Source organism: Littorina saxatilis, linkage group LG17 (genome assembly GCF_037325665.1).
Source record: "Littorina saxatilis isolate snail1 linkage group LG17, US_GU_Lsax_2.0, whole genome shotgun sequence".
Lineage (NCBI taxonomy): Eukaryota > Metazoa > Mollusca > Gastropoda > Littorinimorpha > Littorinidae > Littorina > Littorina saxatilis.
In genome coordinates, this window is record NC_090261.1 from 40,253,669 (window position 1) to 40,280,629 (window position 26,961).

General features: G+C 43.1%; 1 protein-coding gene and 1 long non-coding RNA gene across 4 annotated transcripts in view; both read left to right on the top strand.

Annotated features, from left to right (window-relative positions):
* Nucleotides 1-1,008: 1,008 nt before the first annotated feature.
* LOC138952823 (uncharacterized) overlaps nt 1,009-26,961 on the top strand; it is a 236,804-nt gene continuing 210,851 nt past the window's right edge. The window contains exon 1 of the long non-coding RNA XR_011451431.1: nt 1,009-1,043. This is a non-coding gene — a long non-coding RNA (uncharacterized lncRNA). The remainder of the gene's footprint in view (nt 1,044-26,961) is intronic.
* LOC138952822 (protein stum homolog) overlaps nt 6,386-26,961 on the top strand; it is a 121,757-nt gene continuing 101,181 nt past the window's right edge. For 2 of the 3 annotated variants that reach the window (XM_070324559.1, XM_070324557.1), the window contains exons 1-2: nt 6,386-6,826; nt 15,784-16,461. In XM_070324559.1, the coding sequence (XP_070180660.1) occupies nt 16,209-16,461 (253 nt within the window). In that variant the 5' untranslated portion in view covers nt 6,386-6,826; nt 15,784-16,208. The remainder of the gene's footprint in view (nt 6,827-15,783; nt 16,462-26,961) is intronic. The other variant, XM_070324558.1, reaches the window with a different exon arrangement.

Here is a 26,961-nt window from a genome sequence, read left to right on the forward strand (position 1 = left end):
AAATGTGTGTTCGAGAATAAATATGATTGAAGCCAGGTGGCATGCACCAAACACAGTTTTACTGTGCAAGGTCATTGTTATTTTTATTGAATATGTTATTGTTATTATCCTTTCTCTCGAACCCACTGTCACGTGCCTATGTCTACAACTTCTGCAGCATAGCCATAACTCATAACCATCCGTATGAATAGTTCATGGCTTGTCAGTTCCTGCTTGCAGAGATGAGTCGGACGTAATCGTTATTACACATAAAGCGATGGACACTGGAGCCATTATCTCTGAACTGATTTAGAACACGGATAGGATATGTTGTGGGAATATGACTGTCTTTTTTTTTGTGGGGGGCTAGGGGTGGGGGTGGGGTTGGGGGCAATAACTCTGTACTTACTTACTACTCTGTGCAAAGAGAAAGCAACTGATGCGCAGTTACTGTACAAGATCCAACAAAAAAGAGCGTTGACGATGTAAAGTGATACAGTCGTTACAAGCACTCTATGAACATACATTTATACACACACATGCAAGCATGCACACGTATACACTCGGCACGGGCCGTCGCGGAAACAGACAAAATCAGTTCTCTCTCTCTCTCTCTCTCTCTCTCTCTCTCTCTCTCTCTCTCTCTCTCTCTCTCTCTCTCTCTCTCTCTCTCTCTCGCTCTCTCGCTCGACAAGCCAAAGATCTTCAAAACAAATTATAAATGCTAGCTTGTATGAATTTGTTAATCTCGTTTGTTTGGAATCTATATATATATATACGACTAGTGTCTGTCTGTTCGCGATGCACGGCCAAAGTTCTCGGTGGATCTTTTTCAAATTTGGACACCGTATTCAGCTACACCCCGGACACAACCTCATCGATGAGATATTTCAACACGTGCTCTCAGCGCGCAGCGCTGTGCGCGCTGAACCGATTTTGTTTTTTGTTTTTTGTCGGGATCCACTACCAGTAACTCTTCCTTATCTTCTCCAGTGTTTTCAGCCGCGATTATCTCCCTTCCTCCGTGTGGCGTCAATCCATATTCCCGTTACTATTTTTAGAAGGTCACTGCACGTTACTATTTTTAGAAGGTCTCCAGTGTTTTGCGCGTTTATCTCCTTTCGATTCTTCCTTCGTGCACCGGCGAAGCCGGCGTACACCCGGCAAAGCCGGGTCCCAGGCGCAGCCTGGTATTCGGCTCTACTTCTTTCCGGCGAAGCCGGTACCCGGCGAAGCGGGTAATCATCTAGTATGTTATAAAGTTGTTTTTGCATGCACTTGTTTTAGTTCATCAATATTAATTAAGCCAAACAAAATTATAATGTTGGTTTAGGGTAACGTAACCAAAACAGATAGAGGTCGGCTTTTAAAAATAAAAGTTTTTATTTTTTATTTTTTTTAAATATAGTCGATTTTAAAGGAGGTTACTTTCCTTAGTCTCGGTATGGTTCGCAAAATGTGCCAAAAGTTTAGTTTTTTTTGAGAAATGAAAAAAAAGTGTAAGGGTCGGTCGGTCGTAATGGTTACCCTAAACCAACATATATTTTTGTTTGGCATTATGTTGATTTATTTATGTCTTTAAAATGTGGCTTCCCTACTTCAGGCGAGGGCTGGATGCAAAAAGAATAAAAATGCTTATTCTTGTACCCTCTCGGAAATGAAGATTTCACATACCCCTCCGTTACTGTAAACTGCAACCATGGAATTCTACACAAACTTCAACTTGGTAAGTACACGTTTGTGTTCAATTATCTTATCTGTATCTTATCTGTCTCTACAGCTCTCACCGGGCACGCCTCGATCAATGGAATTCCGATACATGTAGCTTGGCTACAGTTTGACAGATATTAATTGCTTACGCAGGAGATTGAAACCAACTCAGTAGTTGTACAATATAACGCTTACTGACTGACTTCGGGGCAATACATACAAGAAAATTGGTTGATTAAAATCAACATGGCCGAAGCAATGTTTTCATAAAAGAAGCGGTATTGTACGGGCACATGTTGAATTTGGGTTACATGTGTTGCAGAGTATTTGAAAATCCGTAGGCATAAAAACATGCAAAGAAGAGTGATAGGTCCCTGTTGTGAATATAGTCAAGTGCATAAATTGATTTTGTTTCACACTAGTTTTGCTGTTACAGCAGTCCCTTTCATGAACGGACACCCTTGGGCCAGTGCAAACCTGTCCGTACATTGCAGGTGGCCGGTCACGGGAGAGCCCCCCCATCACACACACTCAGGCACACTGACGGACTGAGTGAGTCTTTGCTACTGGTGAACGAGCTCTACTTGTCCTAAAACAATAAGGTCAAACTACTACAACTTATAACTGAAAGGAAAAAAACTGTCCTGTAAAAATGACGTTAAATCAACGGTGTCAGAAAAAGAGAGATAAAAGAAATCCTCACTGAATTCCTGAGGATACAGGCACTCCATGAAAGCAGCCACGAACATACTCACAGAGGCACACAGAGGCACACATGCTTGTGCAGATACTTTGCAAAAATATGAATTGAAAACCTGCATAATTATGTGGTAATTTCTTTTTTTTGTGTGTGGCTTTATGGGTGGCCGAGTGGTAACGCACTTGCGCTCGGAAGCGAGAGGTTGCGTGTTCAGGCCTGGGTCAGGCCGCAATTTTCTCCCCCCTTTCCTAACCTAGGTGGTGAGTTCAAGTGCTAGTCTTTCGGATGAGACGAAAAACCGAGGTCCCTTCGTGTACACTACATTGGGGTGTGCACGTTAAAGATCCCACGATTGACAAAAGGGTCTTTCCTGGCAAAATTGTATAGGCATAGATAAAAATGTCCACCAAATACCCGTGTGACTTGGAATAAAGTGTAAAAAAATTCCATCTCACACGGCATTAAGTCTCAGGGCTTGGAAACATGAATACACGCATGCAGGAAAAAAAAATGGGTAGCGCCGTATACTGTATGGCAGCTCGCTTTCCCCAGGGAGAAAGCAGCCCGAATTTCTGTGAGGTTACCCTCATGGACTATATAAAATCTTATCCTTATCCTTATCCTTATTGAATACTCCAGGCAGTGACTTTTCCCTGTCCAGTTTTCTCTTTCGTCTCTCGTACCCCTCGCTTACCCACCCCCACCCCTTACCCTCCCCTTAATCTGCAAGGCAGAGTACACATTTTTTTAAAGGAAGACTACTCCTCTTAAATCATATCCAGAAGATCTTCTAGCTGTCTCCACCATAAGCCAAGTGGTCGAGTCTTATACCCCCTTTCCACACAACCGTTCTAGGTCCCGTTCCCGTACCGACCAAGGAACGGTGCGGGCACGGGAGGGATCGGGACAGAACCGCAATGAACGTAACTGATCGTTAACGGAACTGCTTTGAACGGTAGGGTCGGTAGGGACGGCTGAGTTTGGGCTGCATGTTCAAATTTTTATAGCCGTTCCCCTCCCGATCAGAATGAACGGTAATGGAACCTCAACCCATCGGCAACGGAACGCTTGGATTGTTAAAGGAACTTAAAACAACGGTAACGCAACGGTAGCTCTCTCACACACTGAGTTGCCATACCTGCATTCCACACATCCGTTCTAGGTCCCGTTCCCTTACCGACCAAGGACGGCTGCCAGGCTATGGTCAGACGCTGCTGAAAGATGCCAAAAAACAGCCGTTTGCGCAGCGTTCCATTGTTGTGGCAACATTCCTTGGTTGGTACGGAAACGGGACAAAGAACGGTTGTGTGGAATGGGGGTATAACTTTTGACACCGACAAACTGAAGAATGAACAGATCTATGAGGTAACCGTCTCAATGGTCCAGGCTCAGGCTCAGAAGCTTCCCTTCTTCGTGTCCCGGATAGACAAGGACAATAAATAGTAGAGCATAGTGCAATATCATGTTGGCATCTTCTCCACTGAAAGCAATAACCCAAAGACTGAAGACCAAAGTGCTTTACCCCACTTCTGACCCGAATCACCCCCCTCCTGTTAGGTACACGTGCACTCAAGTTAACCTCTGCTTTGACCTGTGTCAGTGCCAGGAGTCTGATGAGAGAGAGAGAGAGAGAGAGAGAGAGAGAGAGAGAGAGAGAGAGAGAGAGAGAGAGAGAGAGAGAGAGAGAGAGAGAGACACACACACATAGACAGAGACAGACATAGAAAGACAGAAGCGGAGAGACATAGACAAAGACATGTCATCTCTCCGAATGCATTGCAATAGATGACCGCTCCTGCGGCCATCAACAAATTGTCAATGGCAAACAAACCAAGTCGCGTAAGGCGAAATTACTACATTTAGTCAAGCTGTGGAACTCACAGAATGAAACTGAACGTAGTCCGCCGCTAGTGCAAAAGGCAGTGAAAGTGACGAGCCTGTTTGGCGCGGTAGCGGTTGCGCTGTGCTTCATAGCACGCTTTACTGTACCTCTCTTCGTTTTAACTTTCTGAGCGTGTTTTTAATCCAAACATATCATATCTATATGTTTTTGGAATCAGGAACCGACAAGGAATAAGATGAAATAGTTTTTAAAACGATTTCGGAAATTTAGTTTTAATCATAATTTTTATATTTTTAATTTTCAGAGCTTGTTTTTAATCCGAATATAACATATTTATATGTTTTTGGAATGAGAACATGATGAAAAATAAAATAAAAGTAATTTTGGATCGTTTAAAAAAATAATTTTAATTACAATTTTTTGATTTTAAATGACCAAAGTCATTAATTAATTTTAAATCCTCCATGCTGAAATGCAATACCGAAGTCCGGCCTTCGTCGAAGATTGCTTGGCCAAAATTTCAATCAATTTGATTGAAAATTGAGGGTGTAACAGTGCTGCCTCAACGTGACAAAAGGCCGGATATGACGTCATAAAAGACATTTATCGAAAACATGAAAAAAACCATCTGAGGATATCATACCCAGGAACTCTCATGTAAAATTTCATAAAGATCGGTCCAGTAGTTTACTCTGAATCGCTCTACACACACACACGCACAGACACACACAGACACAGACACACACCACGACCCAAAACGTGACTAAATGTAAAAAGAGGAAATAACACGAAGAAAAAAAAACCCACCACCCAACAACACTCCCCTGCTAGGGTGAAACTGCGGCTACCTCATTTTTGTTAGATGGGTGGGTGGGGGATAAATCAGAACTGAGTTAGTCCACATCCGTCTCCCTCAGAACCTCATTTTCAGACAAGTTCAGATGAGAAAGACAATACTTTTGACAAAACGCCAAATGAAGATAGAAGATAGCTTCCGAAACGCACCAAACAAAGTTCAAATTTATTCACAGTTTTTGAAAATTGACTTGTTGGTTTTAAGTTTTCTTTCCCATGTTCTCAGTTCCCCACAGTACCAAAAGCCTTCGATGATAACTTCTTACAGGCAAACTGAAGAGACACCACCCCGGCAACTTGAAATTCAGAAAGTTCACATGTTGCAAAAACATTCTGCTTTGTAGCTTTCAATTTGTGTTTACTCTGTCAGAGTCATGTTATATCTACGGGGCCAAGAGAAATATTTTGAAGCTTTCACGCGACCTAAAAAAACACCGCGGGAAAAAGTGACAGCCGAAGAAATTTAGTGTTCACAATTTTTAAAAACATTTTGCTTTGCTGGTTGTTATTTATTTTTATTTTTCATTCTCAACACCCCAATAGGGCTACGAGAAAATGATTTTTTAAAGCCTTCAAACGAAATGACACACAGTTAAAATGCAGAATGTTTACATTTGATTGCGAACACGTTTTGCCGGCTGTGATGGCTTGTTTTGTGTATTCTCCCATGTTTTCAATACTCCCGTAGGAAAACAAACCCCCCGCGGGTTAGGGGGAAGAATTTACCCGATGCTCCCCAGCATGTCGTAAGAGGCGACTAACGGATTCTGTTTCTCCTATTTTACCCTTGTTAAGTGTTTCTTGTATAGAATATAGTCAATTTTTGTAAAGATTTTAGTCAAGCAGTATGTAATTAAGAAATGTTAAGTCCTTTGTACTGGAAACTTGCATTCTCCCAGTAAGGTAATATATTGTACTACGTTGCAAGCCCCTGGAGCAAATTTTTGATTAGTGCTTTTGTGAACAAGAAACAATTGACAAGTGGCTCTATCTCCTCTCCCCCCATTTCCCCGTCGCGATATAACCTTCGTGGTTGAAAACGACGTTAAACACCAAATAAAGAAAGAAAGAAAGAAAGTAGGAAAACAAGCATCAACCTTTGAAGCCTTGAGACTAACTGAAAACGCACCCAAGCAAAACTGACAGCGACAACAACAACACAGGCGCCAAACTCAGGCGCGCACGTGCGCACACACACAAACTATCATCCAAGTAGACATTCCATCCGCGCGCGAGTTGTGTGTGTGCGCGAGCGATGCTCTTGCTGGTTCGCTTTGACTGCTTGCTGCCTCTTCTACGCTTTTGCGTGTGTGCATGTTTCCCCCCGAAGCACTGACGCTTTTCTGTGAGTTTTCCTCCCAACATCTGTCTCAGTGTCTTCTGCCTGGTTCCTCATTCATTCCATCTGTCCTTCCATCTGCTTGCACCTTGCGAGACGGCATCGTGCCTCATTTGGATGCCTGGAAGGAGATACCGATACCGCAACAACGTGAAACCGAGACCGCTTTTCTGTGTGAGAGCACTGTGTGACAACAAACGAGATTTTGTAGTTTTGATTAACCTGTGTGTTTTTTGGGTGCGCGTGGTGAATTTTACTTTTCTGCTTCCAAGAGTTCCTTTGCCGTTGCTTTGAACAGTACTATTTAGGGTTCAGAGGGAAGGAGGGCCTCTGGTGTACGGTGTTTTGCAAAATCTGTGTTAACTTGGATTGGAATTTGTTTTTGCAGTTACCTGCGCAGGTGAGGTACACAGTCAAGGCTGAGGATTGGAGTGAAGTGTTTTGTTGTGTTGTTTTGCAGTGCAGGTGCGAACACAGCAGTTTTAAAGTGCTTAACTTCAGCCGTTTGCTGTGGCTCAAGTTTCACTTTTAAAAAACAGAAGTCAAATCAGTTTCTTGGTTTAACTTGAGTAAAAACCGAAAATAACTTGGCATCTTTTAAACACATTCACAGAGATGACTGTTTGCAACAGAATTTTGACAGCAAAATTTGTGCTGACAAAAATCGGTCATTCGGACAACATTTAAGCTACAAATCGACTGATTTATTGAGTTCATATTAACTCACGGACATATTTGTAAAACAGCAAAAACAACAACAACTGCACCAACATCAATGTTTTACCACCAAAATAACAAAATTATAACGTTATAATTATCATGTAAGCAGTGCTGAGTAGCACGAAGCGAAAGTGAGTGCAATCTATTTGGGTGGGAACTGGCAAACCGCGGGGTCTCAGTGATTGGTGGAAATCACAACAAAGACGCACAACAAGAAAATTCTGTTGACAAAGGATTGACAGGTCCAAAAAATGGTTGTTTTTATCAAATTTTCATTTTACAGTGCACTTATGTTGCTCTTTATTTCATTATTTTGTTTTTGCTCTCCCACATGCTCAGTTTAAATCGGTCACAGGAAACGTAAGTGAGAAAAAACAAAAGTAATATCCCCCGCACAGAAAATTCTAGGCATATTTTTAATTCAGTGAAAAGTCGAACACGGAAATGTCAGTAAACCTGACTCGACAGTAGATCAAATTTCCCGTCGATTTGAAAGAAGGTATATGGCAACACGTTCCCAAATGAGACAAATTGAAAGAGATAAATTTAGGGTCGGCATGAATCCACCTCCAAATTATTTCTTTGCTTTTATTTTTTCATTAGTTTGTTTTTGTCCTTGGTATTTTTTATTCAAGCATCAAGGATGGCACAGCAGAAGATCAAGGTTTTGAGCTGTTATACAGATCTCCCCCAAAACAACAACAACAACAACACAAAGACAACAACAACAACCAATCAAACAAAACAAAACAAAAACAGACAAACAAGACAACCAACCAACCAACCAACCAACTAACCAACCAACCAACCAACAAACAAACAAACAAACAAACAAAGAAAAAAGTCCTTCTGTATCTGATGAAAAGACTATCATTCTTCTCTCTTACATTGCGCGAATTCCTACGGTGTCTGTGACGATATCCAAAATCTATAGTACCGCTTCTTTGGAATTCCGCCCAGCACGGGCAGACGATAAGTTATCACGTGGACACCCTATTAGTCTCCGCACTACCGCGCATTCCATCATCCGGCTACGACTGACGCTTTTGTGCAGAAAGACGGCTGTGCTGCTACTGCCATACGTTTTGGGTTGGAATTTACAGCGCCATAAGTCGCAGATAAAATGTAGGTACACTGTCATAAGTCTGCGTCAGAAAATGCACAGACTTCTGTACTGATGACATGCAAAAACTGGGTCAGGCATTGTTGTCAGACTGATATGCGCTCGGGTTCTTCTGACAGTCTCGTTTCCAATATGAAATGTAATATTCTGATATGGTATTAGCACTGTCATAAGTCTTCTGTATGAGAAGGGCGCACGTAGTCATGATATGCGCTATGTTCCTCTGAAAGTCTCAACTCCACCGTACACTCTGATATTCTGACATGGAAAATGCACTGTCGTAAGTCTGTCAGAATTATGTGTGATTGTACAGATTTGTATGTTATGAAATGGAACAGCTGAATCAGGGCATTGTCGTGAGGTTGATATGCGCTATGTGTCTTCTAACTGCTCAACTCCAACATGCATTCTTGATATTCTGACATGGACTGCAAATGCACTGTCTTAAATCTGTGTCAGAAGGATTTGTGAACACATTTGTATATGAGATGGAACAGCTTAATCAGAGCATTGTCGTGAGGTTGATATGCGCTGTGTGTCTTCCAAATGTCTCAAATCCAACATGCACTCTTGATATCATGACATGGAAAATGCACTGTCGTGAGTTTGAATCAGAATAATTATGTACAGGTTTCCATATATCTTAGTCAGAGGGACCAACTGGCATCGGGCATTGTTGTGAGGCTTCCATGCGCTACGTGCGTCTGAAACACATAGCTCCAATATAATAGATGCAGGATGAGATGGACTCTGATGTTCTGACATGCATACCTGTCAAGCTCTTGTGGACTCTCACCATAAGATTTTGCTCACAAAACCATAAGTTTGCACCAAAAAGCATAAGACAACGTGCAAAACTGCAGAAGTCGTTAGATTGATCACCACAAGAACTACTTGACATACATGCACACAATACACACACACAAACAAGAAATCAGCCTTATTTCACACATGATAACAACAAAACTTTTCTCAACACTGAACTGCACTGTTTTATGTAATTTTGAAATGCAAAGCATGTTTAAATGTAAATTGTACCGAGAATCACCTAAATTGTACAAAGACGGCACACGTCCAACCAGTCACACATTTACACCCCTGACAAAAATCATTGTTACCAGCATGCACAAAAACACCACATGATAGTAAAGGCACAAGACAAGTGTGTTTTAACAACATTCATTCATTGAGCACAGTGATTCAATCATCAATGGAAACCCCCACCACAATGTGCAAAAGAGAACATTGTAGCCAAACAGAACATGTAAAACACACAAGTTACAAGTCAGAAACTCATGTGTGTCTCAACAATCAAGGACAAATACCAGATCAACAAAAATATGACATGTAAAATGGTTTAGTTTGAGGTCGCGCATGTTTTAAAAACAAGTCGTATATGATTGTGATCGGTTGTGACAAACATCCGGTGCCAACTTTCGCTCTCTACCTCTTTGAAAATGCATCACAACGCCCTTATTTTTATTTATATGGCTTCACACTTGGTACAACGTGAGAAAATACTGTGTAGATACTAGAACAACAAAAATATGACATGTAAATGCTTTAGTTTGAGGTCGCGCGTGTTCTGAAAACAGGTCCGACATGATTGGATGTGACAGAAATCCGGCTCCTTTCGATCGCGAGCTCTTCGAAAATGCATCACAACTCCCTTAGTTTCATTTCTATGGCTTAAAACTTCGCACAACATGAGAAAATACCTTGAAGATACCGAGAACAACAACAATAGTACATGTAACTGCTTTAATTTGAGGTCGCGTGTGGTCAAGCGTGGTCGCACAGTACTCGGTCAGATCGCGCTGACGGTGTGCAAATGCGCGTTGCCTTGTACTTTCGCCGGATCAGTTACCGCGAGATTTTGTAGCTGTTACTTTGTTCTCGGACGAACCTTTGCGATCTTTTTTTATTTGACCAAATTGTTTTGTAAAACCCGTAAGATCTTCGGCATACGCCGTAAGACTTGAAAAACATCAAAATCCCGTAAGAATTACGCGAAAAACGTAAGACTTGACAGGTATGGACATGGAATCGGCTCTGTCGTAAGTCTGAAATGGAACATGATGGTTCTGGAAGCCGGTCAGTGTCAATAGATCAGTTGGTAGAGAACTGAGTTTGTGATCATCAGGTTACAGTTTCGACTCTCGGCCGAGACGGACTCTGGTCACATTTATGACTCGGATGACTCAAACCTCGTACCTTAAAGCCTTAGTTGATAGGGTCTGACGTGTTTTTTTAAAAATGTTTCCCCTCGTATTATTAAATGTATACTGACACTCCAGGTTAAATCCCTTTGGAAAAGTAAAAATGTATTCATGGAATCTCTAAAACACACCAATGTCTATTGAACAAAACAATACGCTGGACAAAAATGACAAGAAAGGTAAGGATGGTGAGGGGTGGGGGTGGTGGGGTGCGCATAGGGGCTGCATGGGCACTGGGTCGGGGCGGAGGGGCGAATAGGAAGGAGAAGCTCACAGACGGCAGCCCTTTTTTCGAATCAGAAAACAAACAAAAACACACAAAACCTACCAACAGCAAGCTAACTGGCAGCGTCGTCTGGCTTCGCTTACAGGAACAACACTATTAGCGGGCGCCGGTGTAGGTACACGTGGTGGTAAGAGCCGTAATTTGTACACACAATCACATATTATATTTGGCTGTTTGAACTTGCGAGTTCGACCCTGGGTCAGGGCGTTAGCAATTTTCTCCCCCCTTTCCTAACCTAGGTGGTGGGTTCAAGTGCTAGTCTTTCGGATGAGACGAAAAACCGAGGTCCCTTCGTGTACACTACATTGGGGTGTGCACGTTAAAGATCCCACGATTGACCAAAGGGTCTTTCATGGCAAAATTGTATAGGCATAGATAAAAATGTCCACCAAAATACCCGTGTGACTTGGAATAATAGGCCGTGAAAAGTAGGATATGCGCCGAAATGGCTGCGATCTGCTGGCCCATGTGAATGCGTGACGTATTGTGTAAAAAAATTCCATCTCACACGGCATAAATAAATCCCTGCGCCTTGAATATGTGCGCGATATAAATTGCATAATTTTTTTTTTTAAATCCCTGCGCTTAGAACTGTACCCACGGAATACGCGCGATATAAGCCTCATATTGATTGATTGATGATTGAGTCCAACCAGCAATTAATGCTGCGTGGACATGAGTGGACGCCTGGCCTTAGTGATCAATGTTGTTATGTATGTACACGAGATGTTAATTCAGCCCCCAGAAATATCTTCATAATTATATGGCATGGATTGGACACAGATGTGTACGCTGGATTGATTGGTGTTGCGTATTTTGTATGACTAGGATATTATTATCGGGGAAGCACGTGCAGGTATAGCTAGGAAGACTTTGACGCACAACAGAAACTGTTAAATTCCAGTATCTGTTTGATGTTGTTGTTTTTGTTTTGAAGAAAAAGAAGATGACAATGAAGAAGAAACAACGAAAAAGAAAATACAAGAGGATCAGCGATAAGAAACAGCAGCAACCAGGAATGGTTTAACGGACATGTCAAGTATTTTACCGAAAAATTCTAAAAATACCGGAAGCCAGGCAACCAGTCATCCATGCCGGTTAACATAAGTTTGCGCGTTTTTATATTTAGTCAAGTTTTGACTAAATATTTTAACATCGAGGGGGAATCGAAACGAGGGTCGTGGTGTATGTGTGTCTGTGCGTGTGTGTGTGTGTGTGTGTGTGTGTGTGTAGAGCGATTCAGACTAAACTACTGGACCGATCTTTATGAAATTTGACATGAGAGTTCCTGGGTATGAAATCCCCGAACGTTTTTTTCATTTTTTTGATAAATGTCTTTGATGACGTCATATCCGGCTTTTCGTGAAAGTTGAGGCGGCACTGTCACGCCCTCATTTTTCAACCAAATTGGTTGAAATTTTCGTCAAGTAATCTTCGACAAAGCCCGGACTTCGGTATTGCATTTCAGCTTGGTGGCTTAAAAATTAATTAATGACTTTGGTCATTAAAAATCGGAAAATTGTAAAAAAAAATAAAAATTTATAAAACGATCCAAAGTTACGTTTATCTTATTCTCCATCATTTGCTGATTCCAAAAACATATAAATATGTTATAATCAGATTAAAAACAAGCTCTGAAAATTAAATATATAAAAATCATTATCAAAATTAAATTGTCGAAATCAATTTAAAAACACTTTCATCTTATTTCTTGTCGGTTCCTGATTCCAAAAACATATAGATATGATATGTTTGGATTAAAAACACGCTCAGAAAGTTAAAACAAAGAGAGGTACAGAAACGCGTGCTATCCTTCTTAGCGCAACTACTACCCCGCTCTTCTTGTCAATTTCACTGCCTTTGCCATGAGCGGTGGACTGACGATGCTACGAGTATACGGTCTTGCTGAAAAATGGCATTGCGTTCAGTTTCATTCTGTGAGTTCGACAGCTACTTGACTAAATATTGTATTTTCGCCTTACGCGACTTGTTTGTCTTTCGTTTCAGACTTAGTATGACTGGTTGGTCCCACAGAGTCACACCCCTTTCTGCGAAGGAAGGGTTTGTATTTGTAAAGAAATGCCAATCGAGAAAGAGGCTTGCACAATAACCGGGCAACGTCAACATGTTGTGTGTGGTCTTGAGCAAGGGAATATAACACATTTTTGAGCTGTTCTGATACAAATACGAGTTTGGATTCCTGACAGTTTAGGTGAATACCTTGTGGTAATCTCGTCGAAGCGTTCATCCACGCCATCATTCACTCAATGTCCTGCTTCTGCTTTGCACTTGTGGAAAGATTGCAATTTGATTCATAATGCGGCATAACAAATCTTTTCCACGCGAATGCAGTTGAAGCTTTTTCGTCGTTTTTATGGAGGCAGCAGTTGTTGTCGACAAGGAAGTTTCGGCAAGAAAACACTCGTTTTGGACGAGGGAAGGAGTCTGTTCTGAGGCCTGAAATGAATAGGATGAAAATTTTTTAGCAACCACAAGGATACTTGTAATTAGTGGTTTCTTTTCTGAGAGAAGATGTGAGGGTTGGAGAAGGAGACAGGGAGGTTGGGGTGGGTGGGTTGGGATCGAGGAAAAGAGGTGGCAGACAGAGGATTTTCCAACAAGTACTCGAATTGCGAAAACATAGGCTTAGCACTTTCCAGAGCGACTGACAAGACTGTTTTGTCAGTTACGCCTCCCCCCATCTCTTTCCTAGGCCGCTTCCATTATCTCAATCCTATCACCGCGAAAACTTGATCGCCTGGGTGTTTCACAGTCTTCCAGGGTGTTTCACATTCTTCCACACTGCTTGCTTCTGCCAACGGAGTTGTGTCAACGACCGTGGTTTCTCCGTAGAGTAACGCTTACAACAAAAAGGGTCGAAGATTTTGGCCCGGACACGTAGGCCCACGCTTCAGAAGCCGATGCAATTTGTGTGTTCGTTGGCCGTGAAAAATCGCCTTGGCGAAAGAGATGTGATCGGGTGGATAGAGGGGTTGGAGGTGTATGTGTATTATATGTCTGTCCGCATGTGTGTGTGTGTGTGTGTGTGTGTGAGGAAGGCGGGAGGGGGGGATGGGTTGGACAGTTCGATACCAATTATTGGTGACATGTTTAGAAAGATATATAAGCGAGAGTGAGGATGGGGGTGCCATGGGGGTGGGGGTAAGACTGGGAGGAGGGGCGGAGGTTAGGGATAGGAGGGACAGGTCAAAACAGATTGGCAACTTACACCGAGAGGGAGGTTGATGATAGGTGGTACAGTTCGATACTGATGGGAGACACTCGGACTCCATTACCGAGCCTTGATCTTGGGCTATGACCTAAAGGGAAGCAACTTTGTTGCTTTTCTCTTGAAAGTGAGTTGTCGAGACGAACAGCAGAAATTGTTTGTCGTTTGTATTAGTTGTACTTGATGATCTTAGCCGGATACTTACAGTCTGCGAAAGTGAAAGAGACCGGCCGCAATACGTGGAAACACTAAACTGTTACTGATTTGTGTGTGCGTTAGATGCGCCCAGGGGTTTGTGTGTGTAGGAAAGAGGTCTTGTAGACGATCACAAAAGTATTTGCCTGTCATTTGCGTGAGACTGAAGATGCACTGACAAAAGAAATAAGTTGTGTGGACGATCACCCCAGTCTGTCTGCCATTCTGCCATTGTCAGTGTTTACGCTGGAAACATTGACTGTTATTCGTTTGTGTGTTAAGCGCTCTTAGATTTGTTGTCGTAGGAGTCGAGAGGGTTTTGTAAATCGAATCAGCAGGGTATGTCTGCTTTTTGTTACGCTTTAGAATTTGGGAATGTGATTTGCTTAAGTTTGTCGTCTCAGGCCGAGTTCTGAGAAATGTGTAGACGATCAACGGCGTCTGCCAGCCTCCTATGCACCCCCCCCCACCCCCACCCCCCAATCGGATTGTCAGGCATAGTATGAGAGCGTAGTTGTGAGAGAGTTTTAAACGGGATTTGAAGAGATCCTGACTATTCTACTTACCCGCTGCAACAGTCTCTGCATTGCGTAAAGCCTGGTATTAATTGGACGAAGTTCAGTGACTTGGCGATGTCTACTTCATGAAGCTCGCTGCACGAAGCTTTGGCATTGGATGCTTTGGTAAAAGGACTTTGCGATGTCTACTTCATGAAGCTCGCTGCACGAAGCTTTGGCATTGGATGCTTTGGTAAAAGGACTTTGCGATGTCTACTTCATGAAGCTCGCTGCACGAAGCTTTGGCATTGGATTTTTTGGTAAAAGGACTTTGCGAAGTCTTCGTGAAAAGCCTGTGCTGCGACTTCTGTCTTGTGTGTGGCGCACGTTAAATGTCAAAGCAGCACCGCCCTGATATGGCTCTTCGTGGTCGGCTGGGCGTTAAGCAAACAAACAAACAAACAAACAAAAGTCTTCGTGAAGGCAACTTCGGGCTCAATTAAGTACAGACTTCACTGATGCATTGCGCTGTATTGTGGTGAAATGTATTTAGCACTAATTCTCTAATCGAAGAATTGCCTTTTATTGTTGTGAAGTATAGCCTACCTAGCAACGTTTTTTTTTCCTGATTAAAGGTTTGTGTCTTGTAGCTGGCTTGAAATATAGGTCAACATCGATTTATCTAGTCAGTGATGAATTGCGTTCTGGGAAACAAAGGGACTTAGGCTAAACGCTTTAAAGTATGACATGCGCATCAAGAGTAGGTGAGAGTTTTACGGAACTAATCTCCTAGCACCTGAGACAATAACAAGCATTGAAATGAGCAAGCGACTCTCCTCCTCAAAAAGGATGATCGCCGCAACATCATATTTGATGGATTGCGTGTTATGGCAGCAAGACTGAAATATCGAATACCGAATGAATGATATTTTGTGGCATTGACGTATTTCGCCGGCTACACTTTCATCAGGTTGCTTCAGGCTAGGGGTGAAGAATTCGCTATTTCTTTTGCTATGATTGAATTTGTTGCTAGTTGAACCACAGAACGTACTGTATTGTTAAATGTTTTCAACTTAATGTTACTACAGGATACTGGAAACTTCAGATTCTACTGAAATCTCACGCTTGATTTTGTGTATGGATACACTGACACCGACACAGTTTAACGTTACGGAATTAAAAGCCTTCTGAAGCTTTAAGCAGTAGAGAAAAGTCGAGGAGACGTGTTTGCCCAAACAGGGACGTGGACATTTTAATTCAACCAAGAATCGGATGAAGGACAAGTAAGACACAGAGAGATATCACAATCCATTGAAAGACAGAGCTCTGCTATTAACGAGATTGACAGTTCTTGTCTATAAACGATAACCAGAATTTTTGGCTTGTGTGACATGTCCAGACACTAAAACCGTGCTAAACACTACCCGATACCGAACGAACTATACATTAACAGAAGAAGAAGAAGAAACAAACATTCCCGCAGTCATCAGCTGAGAAACAACCACCAGTCAACATGACCGGAACTAGCACCGAACCGGAAGCTCAGACCTCGCAATCGACGTCAGCATCCGGCGTACCCAAAAGGTCCTCGCAAAAGAACACGCTCCACCCCTCGTCAGCCAACCGTGACGACCCGGAGGGGAGGGGAGGGGCGCAGATTCTGGAGGTGACGGAGAAACACGGGACACTGTACAACTCCATCCCCTGCATGCCCCTGCCTGTGGCCATCATCTGCTGCATCTTCAACATCGTCGTGCCAGGGCTGGGTGAGTTGACTTTGTGCATCGGTCGTTGTCTTGGTCGATGAGAGTGTCTCAATCTGTTGTCTTTGTTTTTGTTTCTGTCTGTGTGTCTGTCTGTCTGCCTTTCTGAGAGTGTGTGTGTGTGTGTGTGTGTGTGTGTGTGTGTGTGTGTGTGGATCGGGGGGATGTGTGTACGTGTGTGTGTGTGTGTGTGTGTGTGTGTGTGTGTGTGTGTGTGTGTGTGTGTGTTTCTGCGCCTTGCTCTGTCTGTCTTTAATTATGTCTGTCAGTCTGTCTTTAATTATGTCTGTCAGTCTGTTTTTGTCTTTGTTGCTCCATCTCCATCCCCTTGTCTCTCTCTCTTTCTCTCTCTCTTTCTCTCTCTCTCTCTCTCTCTCTCTCTCTTTTTCTCTCTTTCTCTCTCTTTCTCTCTCTTTCTCTCTCCCCCCCCCTCTCTCTCTCTCTCTCTCTCTCTCTCTCTCTCTCTTTCTGTTTATGTGCCTTCCTCTGTCTCAATGTTTCTCTGTGTCTCTGCCTGTATCTCTCCCTCTCACTCATTCTTTTTTGTCTCTGTACCTGTGTGTCCTCCATCCGCCATTCCCTCCGTCTGTCTATCTGTCGGTCTGCCTGTCTTCAAGAAACTCTGTCTGTCTATCTGTCGGTCTGCCTGTCTTCAAGAAACTCTGTCTGTCTATCTGTCGGTCTGCCTGTCTTCAAGAAACTCTGTCTGTCTATCTGTCGGTCTGCCTGTCTTCAAGAAACTCTGTCTGTCTATCTGTCGGTCTGCCTGTCTTCAAGAAACTCCGTCTGTCTATCTGTCGGTCTGCCTGTCTTCAAGAAACTCCGTCTGTCTATCTGTCGGTCTGCCTGTCTTCAAGAAACTCTGTCTGTCTATCGCTTTAATTTCTGTGTCATTGATCGTGGGTCAGTATGTGTCTGATTTTGAAGATGATCATTTTACCCTTGTCTTCCTTTCTCTCTGTCTCTATATTGTGTTTGTTGAGGGCCATTGTCCATTTGCTGTTGTGTCTACTTGCCTTTTATATGATATTATCCATGTCTGTCCCAAACCTATCTGTCTGTTCTTCTGTCGGTCAGTTCGTGTCTGTGCAGTGACTTCTATCAGAATTCTCCCTGATTTACTCAGATAGAAGGCAGCTTCGTGAATTGTCTGTTTCAAAACGCATGTCTCAAGTTATTTTAGTGTGTGTGTGTGTGTGTGTGTGTGTGTGTGTGTGTGTGTGTGTGTGTGTGTGTGTGTGTGTGTGTGTGTGTTGCAGAAAGCTTTTGATTAAAAGATCGGAAGCTTGGATTTTCTTTTAATCATGTTTTAAGAGGGAACAATTCTGTGAAGCATATGAGCCTAAATAACGACCAGGTAAGAAAAAGGAGCGAGCACACACACACACACACACACACACACACCACACACACACACACACACACACACACACACACACACACACACACACACACAACAACTCACACTTACGCGAACACACACACACACACACACACACACTCACACACACACACATCTCCCACATACTCACTAAATACTAACCGCAACCACTGTGTCACGAAGACTGTTTGAGTTTGGAGCCGAGCTGAGTGACCAGCGGACTAAAAATGCTTGTTTATACGGGAAGAAAAGTAATTGGCATGTGATGTCCGTGTTAACATTCTCAGAAGTCCCTGGTCCTCCACGTGTCAACCGTGTCACAGTCCAGTTTGGCTGAAATCTTAAGGGTGAGGCGTCTACGAAGTATTAATATGCTGTATCCAAGTGTTAAGTAATTTTTTATATCCCAGAACCTGTAACAGACAGAAACTGCCTAAAGTAAAAAAAAATCACCCCACCCAAGACTTTCTGCAAAAAAGCAGAGTTATATAACGTTGAAGCTGAACAAGTCAGCTCTGAATAAAGACATTCTTTCCCGAGAATCTAAATAAATGCTGAATACACTTTCATAAAAGACACATGCAGGTGCCAGTTACGAAATGATATCAGAATCACATTCATAGTCTGCACAGAAAGTGGCCAGGCCGTTGAATTCTGGTATGTGTCTAAGTGGAAGCAAACACCACTCCTGTCAGGGAAAGCTTGGATATATTTAAAGTGGTTATAATGATCGTAAATTTGCACGGGAAACGGGAAGGCAACGCAAACATAAAAGTAATTAACATAAAAGAGAAAACACAACCGAAGCTTTTTCTTAAACGATATTTCTTCAGTTTGACCTGATGTCTTCTAGGCTACCTGTCTTCAAGGCAACTGGCAAAATGAATGATGGCACGTGGTACATCAACAAGATAAACGTTACGTCATGTGCTGAACTTAAAACATTATGAAGTAAAAGTGTAAGGTAGAGAGGTTCGATGAAATCCATCAAAATAAAAACAGACTGAATGCATACCAAGAATTTTGCCAAGGGGACATAAATTAAAACGGAGCGTTCTTGTGTGCACGTGGAAAGAAAGTGCGCACTCTTCCCGCCTCCGCCCTTTTTCCATCCCTCAACACACTACCACCTCCCTGTTTTTCTTGCATCTTTTTCAGTCATGCACCGGTGAAAGGGCTAATAAATTGCAATTCTTCACTTATTTTCCACCGACATCCCCAAAATTAGCATACTTTTCCCCATCATGCACTGAGTTTGCAAAAAGAATGAGAGAGGAGAGAGAGAGAGAGAGAGAGAGAGAGAGAGAGAGAGAGAGAGAGAGAGAGAGAGAGAGAGAGAGAGAGAGAGATACAGGAAACGTGTTTTTTCCAATCACCAGGAATATTCTGTCTTCTTTTTTCGCCCTTTTTTCGTCCTTTTTTCGTTTCTTTCCCTCAGGAAATCACCGGAATCGCTGCAACCCGATGGTATTTGCCTTTTCTCGTAAAGTCTCGGGGCACCTGGCGCGAGATCTTACGAGAGCACAGCGGTTGCCTCCCTTGGCAATCGTATTAATGTTGCAGTTTAGTTTACTTTCTACTTTGAGCACTGTAAGGGGTCAGCAAAATGTTTTTCTTTTTTCTTCTCCCATCCATTATGTATGTCGTTCTGCAAGTTGTTGGTTGCCATTTGTTGCATGAGAAGTTATTCTGTTAAACATTTTTTTTCCGTGTAGAGATTCGACTTGATTCCTGTCTTGGACCGTTGACCCCAAGACGCCATTTTTTCTGAGGAGGGGGAGGAGAAAGAGGATGGTGTGTGTGCGCGTGTGCGCGGGTGCGTGCATGTGTTCGTTCGGGCGCGCTGTAGTGCATCTTCACGATAATAACCAACTGATAACATTTTCTCTTTGCCATTCACTCAGCTAAGTGATATATAATTCAGGCCCCGAATATTTTCACGTCGTCAATTCAGTCAGAATAATCTACACTGAGCACTTCACTGAAGTCGATGCGCATTCATTCTTCACAAGCAGCTTAAAACTTCATCAATCTTCACTGACGAGTTTATAACAACACACCACTTTGAACTTTGCGAACCTTTAAAGGTACCTCCTTCCTAGTACTGTTCTAAAGTAAGCGACAATATGTTTCCCATCCCAAATCTGTTTAGGCTATTATTGTAGGGGATGAGAACATCTTTCAAGTTATTCACGTGTCACAAACAAACAGTGCAGAGTTATTTTGTTATTGTGTTTATCGATTTTTGTTGGTTTTAAAATGTTAATCTGCTGTAAGTTAATCCTGCAAAGTAACAACAACAAGCAATATGTACAGAATGCAGCAAGGCTCTTGATGATTGGTAGGCCCATGTGTCCAAGTGACACGATGCTCTGCGTGATTTCATATAAAAGCCTTGACAGATCTGTGTCGATGAACATGATCGCGTACGCGGGAAGGACGATACGAGGCAATAACCTGTGAACGAAAAACCTGCACTCGTTATTTTATCATCATAACATTACTCCAGGCCACGATTTTCACGTGCCGGCGATGCAAACCCCCGATGTTCTGGCAGTGCACACTACGTATAATGTGTTCTGTCCCTGGTTTGAGATAATCCCTCTTCTGTGGCATTTGAAGCCAGGGGTCTGAGAGGGCTCTTCGGCATTACTCTTATCTCCTGGCCTTCCCGGAGGGGGATAAGACATTGTCCCTAACCATTTAAGCGTCTTAGGGCGTTTTTGGCTGGAGATTTGTGCTGCCTCGAGAGCTGTATGAGTGCGGAGAAGAGTCGGCGGTAAGTTGGTTGCGCATGTGGATACGTTAGTGAGTGGGATGGTCTTGATCGTTGTTGGGGAGTCTGACACAAATCTGTCATATTATGAGCTACCAATATGCTTTGTCTTTTTGTTTGTGTCTGTTTACGTCTGTCTGTCTCTCTATCTGTCTGTCTGTTTTTATGACTGTCCGCCTGGACACCCTTCTACACACACACACACACACACACATACACAAACACGCACGCACGCACGCACACACACACACACACACACACACACACACACACAGATGCAACTCTCAAATCAAACAGGAAAACAGACTGTCGACTCATTAATTTGATTAATAAAAATTGTATGGCCTCATACTGGGGAACAAGCAATTTTGTGCACCGGATTCCTCCTATAGCCTACGGAAATAAAGGTGATACTGTCGCATAATGAATAACAAATAAGTAATACATTAGGTGATCTAGAGATAGCCTACTTCTTTTTTGAGCTTGTGTTGTGCTCTTTTCAGGAGATGTTTACTTGTTGCACTAGAAACAACAAGTTCTGCATATTAATAGTCAATGTAATACCAGATGGCTGGGGTTCTTTCAATCTCAGTCTGTCTCTGACGTGAAATGTGCTCTCCCTCTCTTTATCGGTCTTCCTCTGTCTTTCTGTCTCTGTTTCTCTCTCTTTCTCATTCTCTCATTCTCAGTCTCTCTCTTTCTCCCTGTATGTGTGTGTGTGTGTGTGTGTGTATGTGTGTGCTTGTGTGTGTGTGTGTGTGTGTGTGTGTGTGTGTGTGTGTGTGTGTGTGTGTGTGTGTGACACACACACACACACACACACACACACACACACACACACACACCTCGATTCAATCTCCGTGTTATGTCTGGGTTTAATTCATCTTACGTTTTCCACGAGTGCCTCCTTCAGCGGGATGAAACAGACAAGCGAAAAAGCATAACGAATTTAATCAGGTTACATCCCAGACAAGGTTTTTACAATTTTTTTTTATCCTCCGCCGTGAAATTGAAAGTTGAGGATGCTGGGGAGAGAGGGGGTCGAATTTAAGAGAATATTAGATTAGATAAGATGACGTGAGATATTTTAAATAATCAGCTAATTGGCCAATTAAAATGTCTTTGTCTGAGCCTGACCGACTCGATCGGCTCATTTCGCTCATACAAATATTTTCTGCACACTTACGTTACGCGAATTTTCCGGACGATTAAAACTTATCTGCAAAACCGTTCATTCTTCTTCCACGTAAACACGAGTGCATCGTTCATCTACAGTGACGTCACAGGCAGACGATCTGGGTCACTGTTACCCGCACGTGCGTACTGTAACTACCTTTTTGCTGCTGTTCGTGTCTGGTAAGCTATGTCTGTATGAAAGAGAAAGTAGGTTTTGTCCGAAACAACAAAACCAGCAACAAGAACAACGATTACAAAAAGGTCCACGATGACAAAAACCGTGGCAACAACAACAACAACAACAACAACGATGATGGCCACAACAACGACGACGAAGGCTACAGCAAATCAGTACAGCAGCAGTTTCAACAACCACCACAAACAACTTCCACCACCACCACCATCACGTGACCACCACCACCACCACCACCCCTACCACAGTCTTCTAAGATTAATGCGTGTATGGGATGTGAAAGACTGAGGGAATGCCCTGACTTTTTCTCTGACAAATAAATTCACACGAGCTCCTGTCCACGTGTTTCCGATACACCCCTCGCAAGTGATTGGCGTCTCCCATGTACTTTGTCCGAGTAAAAGTAAGGGTGTTCACTCTTTCACAACCTGTAAAAACCTGACAGAGTTATTCTCGGAATTCCTCTACTCTACGCCAAACTCAGCGTTACTTGCCTGTGGTCCTGGCTCCACATTTGTGAATTGCACAGGTGGCAGAGAGCATCTGTTCTTCACTGAGCAATGACAGTGATTGTGTCGGTGTGTTGATTAGATCAGTTCCTCTTGCCACAATTGGCAGGTTGCACGTGCAGGTTTGATTTTGTGGAGAGTGGTGAGGGGAAGAGATATTATGAGAGAGAGAGAGAGAGAGAGAGAGAGAGAGAGAGAGAGAGAGAGAGGGAGAGAAAGAGAGAGAAAGAGAGAGAAAGAGAGAGAGATTGTGGAAAACTTTCATTGAAGCTGGAATTCTAGAAGAAATGTTGTAACTATTTAAAGCAAAATAGACATCAAACCGTGTGTGCGTAAGTTTCTCTGTAGAGCGTAACTTAAGAGTAAGTTAGAAGTTCATCGGTTACACAAAAACGAAGCACGAAGCAAATCATGCAACGATTGCTATGATCCCCGAACATATATATAACTTGTTTCTTCCTTTATTTGATACATTCCTCAACTTGTTTTGCTCCCCGCCCCCCTCCCCTCAACCTACACCCCCCCCCCCCCCACCGCCTTCCACTTACACACTGCCCTATCAACTCGCTCAATGCATAACTTTCTGCCTTGTAAACAGCGCGAAGGTTCAAATCGTTCGCCCGACAGGAAAAGCACTCAAAGAGCCCTCCATCATTTGTGTTTGTCATATAAATCGTTATTTACATTCCGCGCTAATGTACCTTGGTGTGATTATCAGTCAAGTTCACGACCATTTTCGCGACGTTATCAGACGTGGTGCATAAAACGCTCAATGTGGACTCTTAAATATTTGCGATTCGTGTGATTCGCATGATGATGTAAGCGGAGTGGTTGCATTTTATGTTATCTTTCGTTGTCAGTTTTGACCCCCCCTCTTTGAGGTTATCTATTTTATGTGTCTAGCTCTTCTTCACACACACACGAGCGCGTTTGGAGACAAAGATGCAGAGAGAAAGAGAGACACTGAGATTCACAGACGCACAAATTACGCACTACGCACAAAGACGAGAATACATGCTGTAGCTTACTTGTGCACACTCGTAGTGAGCTTACAGACGGAAAGATTGAGCCGACATTTCAGCGAACAAACACATGAACGCACGCAGACAGACCGCATAGACAGGTAGACATTGCATGCGGCAGATATCGAGACACAGCCAGGCAAAGAGGAAGACAGGCAGGCAAAGAGGAAGACGGCAGACATGAAGGTAAACAGACAGACAGACAGACAGACAGACAGACAGACAGACATTCAGACTTGTTTCTGTTCATGGTTTCGTCGTCGGCTTCTCAGTCTGCCTCTGTCGGTTTATCTGACTTCGATGTTGTCATATCAGTTACAAAGACAGAGAACATTTTCTTTATTTCTTGCCAGTTTGGGCGGTGTATGTCCTTGCCATATTTCATGTTTCAACCCCTCGTCAGACCATACGTTTGCCCTCCCTCTCTTCTTCTTCGGGCCTTGTACCCTCCCGCTCCGGTTACAGTCAAGAGACATCCTGCTTGCTGCCGCGCGAGCCGAGAAAACGTTCCCTCTTTAATATCTTCACTGCGCTGGCTGCAAAATCCCTCCGCGCGGAGGTGTTTTCAGACACGTCAGACACAGGGTGGTTAGATGGTAAGATCATAGTTATTATGTTTGCACAATACAAATACTTTTGCTTTCCCTCTTTTCTTCTTCCGCCTACCGCCACCCCCCCCCTTCCCCTTCCCCTTCCTTGCACCGCTCACTTTCGAGCAGGATGTATGCGAGCTCCCCAGGTAAACACAGGTATGCAACCATGAGAACCGTATGTCACTGCTCATGAGAGTGAAACAAGTGAGACTAAGTTACCAAGGTATGGAGGTTGCCAACTGGGACGAAGCAGTTCCGGTGGAGGATGGTGGGAACTGAGTCTTGTATTCAGTGGGGAGAGGGGAGAGATGTTTTGCAGACTTAATCACATCCATACGACATGTGCAACAAGGTAACTGAGTTACGTCCCTTTGTTTCTCAGATCTTAAAAATGGGTTCTGCCTAAACATTGTTTAACTCTTTAATCATATCCAAACAAAAAGATTGAGTTTGCATGATGGTACACTACAAAAAAATTATCTTGCTACGGCAACAGAGACACAAATCTTTGCCTTTTTGTGTCAGGCCGGAAGGATGTGACCCAGTGATGTTGGAAATAAGCCTTTCCCTGCCAGTATAGGAGAAAAGCTTGGTCATTGTGGCATGGCACAATATTCTGACCTGTTGGAGAGAGAGAGAGAGAGAGAGAGAGAGAGAGAGAGAGAGAGAGAGAGAGAGAGAGTCAGCCTGACAGACAGATAGACAGAGAGACAGAGACAGAGCGTGTGTGTGTGCGAGAGTTATGCGACGGCATGGTATACGAGAACCGATAGGAAGAACCCGGGCAGACACCCACAGACACGGACACAAGGACACAGACACAGACAGACACAGACAGACACAGACACACAGACACAGACACACACGCACACACACACACCGCACACGCACACACACACACCGCACACACACACAGAAACACACATACACACACACACATACACACACACACACTTACCCACACGTACATACACACATACACATACACAAACACACACACACACACACACACACACACACACACACACACACACACACACACACACACACACACACACACTTCAAGAGGTAATCTTGGCATCGAGATATTACAGATAAATTGAACAATGTATTCTTGGCAAAGCATGACGCCAGCCCATGGCGATCTTAACTACCTGTAGTTAAGATCGCCATGCGCCAGCCCAATTGGCTCGTCGGAAAACGGTCACGGTTTGAGTCCAAACACATTTTTGTCTAGAAAACAAGAGTAATACAGTCGAACATGTGCATAACGCCCAGCGAAGGGAACGAATAAAAGTAGTCCGAAAAGACTGGTAGTCATTATGGAAAGGCGAATTATTTAGGAAAGACCTTTGTCGGGGTTTCTTTAGGGTGGTCGCAGCGAGGGGGTCGTTATGCAAGTGGTGTTCGCCAGGGCAAGTTTGCCAGTAGCAAGAACAACAGCCCTGGTACCTCCACCACCGTTATCACCACCGCCAAACACCATTTGCAGGGACCCCCCCCCCCCCCACAGACGAGATGATAAAGAACTCATGTGAAGTTTTTCAGAGTTCACTGAACTTCCCTTTCACTTTTTTTCTAGCAGACAAAAGTCTTCTGTTCCTTAACCCGGACATGCCACGGGATTGTGTTTAGCAGCGGAGCCCCCCCCCTCCCTTTTAGTACCCTGATTTCTGTTCTCAACCCCTGTAAATGTACCCCCCATTTGATGAAAACCACCTTTTTACCGCCGCTCTTCCTCCGACTTCGGGGGATTTTACTGACATTTCAAGCTTTCATGCATACATTAGATGAAATTGATTTTTTCCTTTCTGATAAAAGGTCAATGAACTCACCGAACTTGAGAGAATACAATCATATTAACATTCGTGTACACATGAATCTCTGGTGGAAGAATACCATTGTTGTCAATGTATTCATAATTGTAGTTGACATTTGATGTCAAATAACTTTGTGTGTTTCAATTTGTAAGAGAATTGTTTTTGTTTTTTTCTGTGTCGGTTTAATGTTATTGTTATAATCTCTGCCTGTGTCTCTCTGTGTATAATATGTATCTCGGTCTCTCGGGCTCTCTGTGTCTCTTTGTCTCTGTTTTTCAGTCTGTGTAAGATAACTGATACGTTGTTGTTTAGTAGTTATATTGTTTTATGATTGTGTTTCTGCTAGGATGAATGACTAAAGCTGTCCTTATTCGCCTTTGGAAAGGCCCATTTTGTAGTGTTCGTGTAATTGTCATCGTTTTAACTTTAAAGCAAAAACTGTTTTTTATGTATCCTCATGTTGTTTTTGAAACAACCTTTCTTGCCTTGCTTCGTTAGTCACTCTTATGACTTACCCTCATCGGATAACTGGACGACAAACAATTGATAACCCTTTCAGTTTCAGATCTTTTTAGCCATCCCCCCCTCTCTCTCTCTAAAATCTCCCTTTCTGTCCCCTCTTTCCACCTCTCTCTCCTTCTCTTCATATCTCCTCTCCCTCTCCCCTCTCTCTCTGTCTCTGTCTATCTCTGTCTCTCTCCCTCTCTCTCTAAATTTTTTGTCTCTCTCTCCTCTTCGTTTCTTCCATTCTCTGACTACAAATCCCCCGCCAGCGTCAATGTCTATAACGGTCCCTGATGGCGTCAATTCAAAATATGTTCGATTCTCAACGGCAAAATAACAGAGGGCATCGCCCTTCTGTGCATGTGCTGTCCTCGCAAAAACATATCGTCAAAGAACGAAAGCAAACTCATGAAAAAGTATTTCTAAAAGGTTGCTTGGTTGAAATAGCTCGCATCTTGATTTAGCGAGAGCGGAAGAGGCAAAAGTAAGACGATACCAAAACAATATCTTAGCCGTTCAATATTGCTGA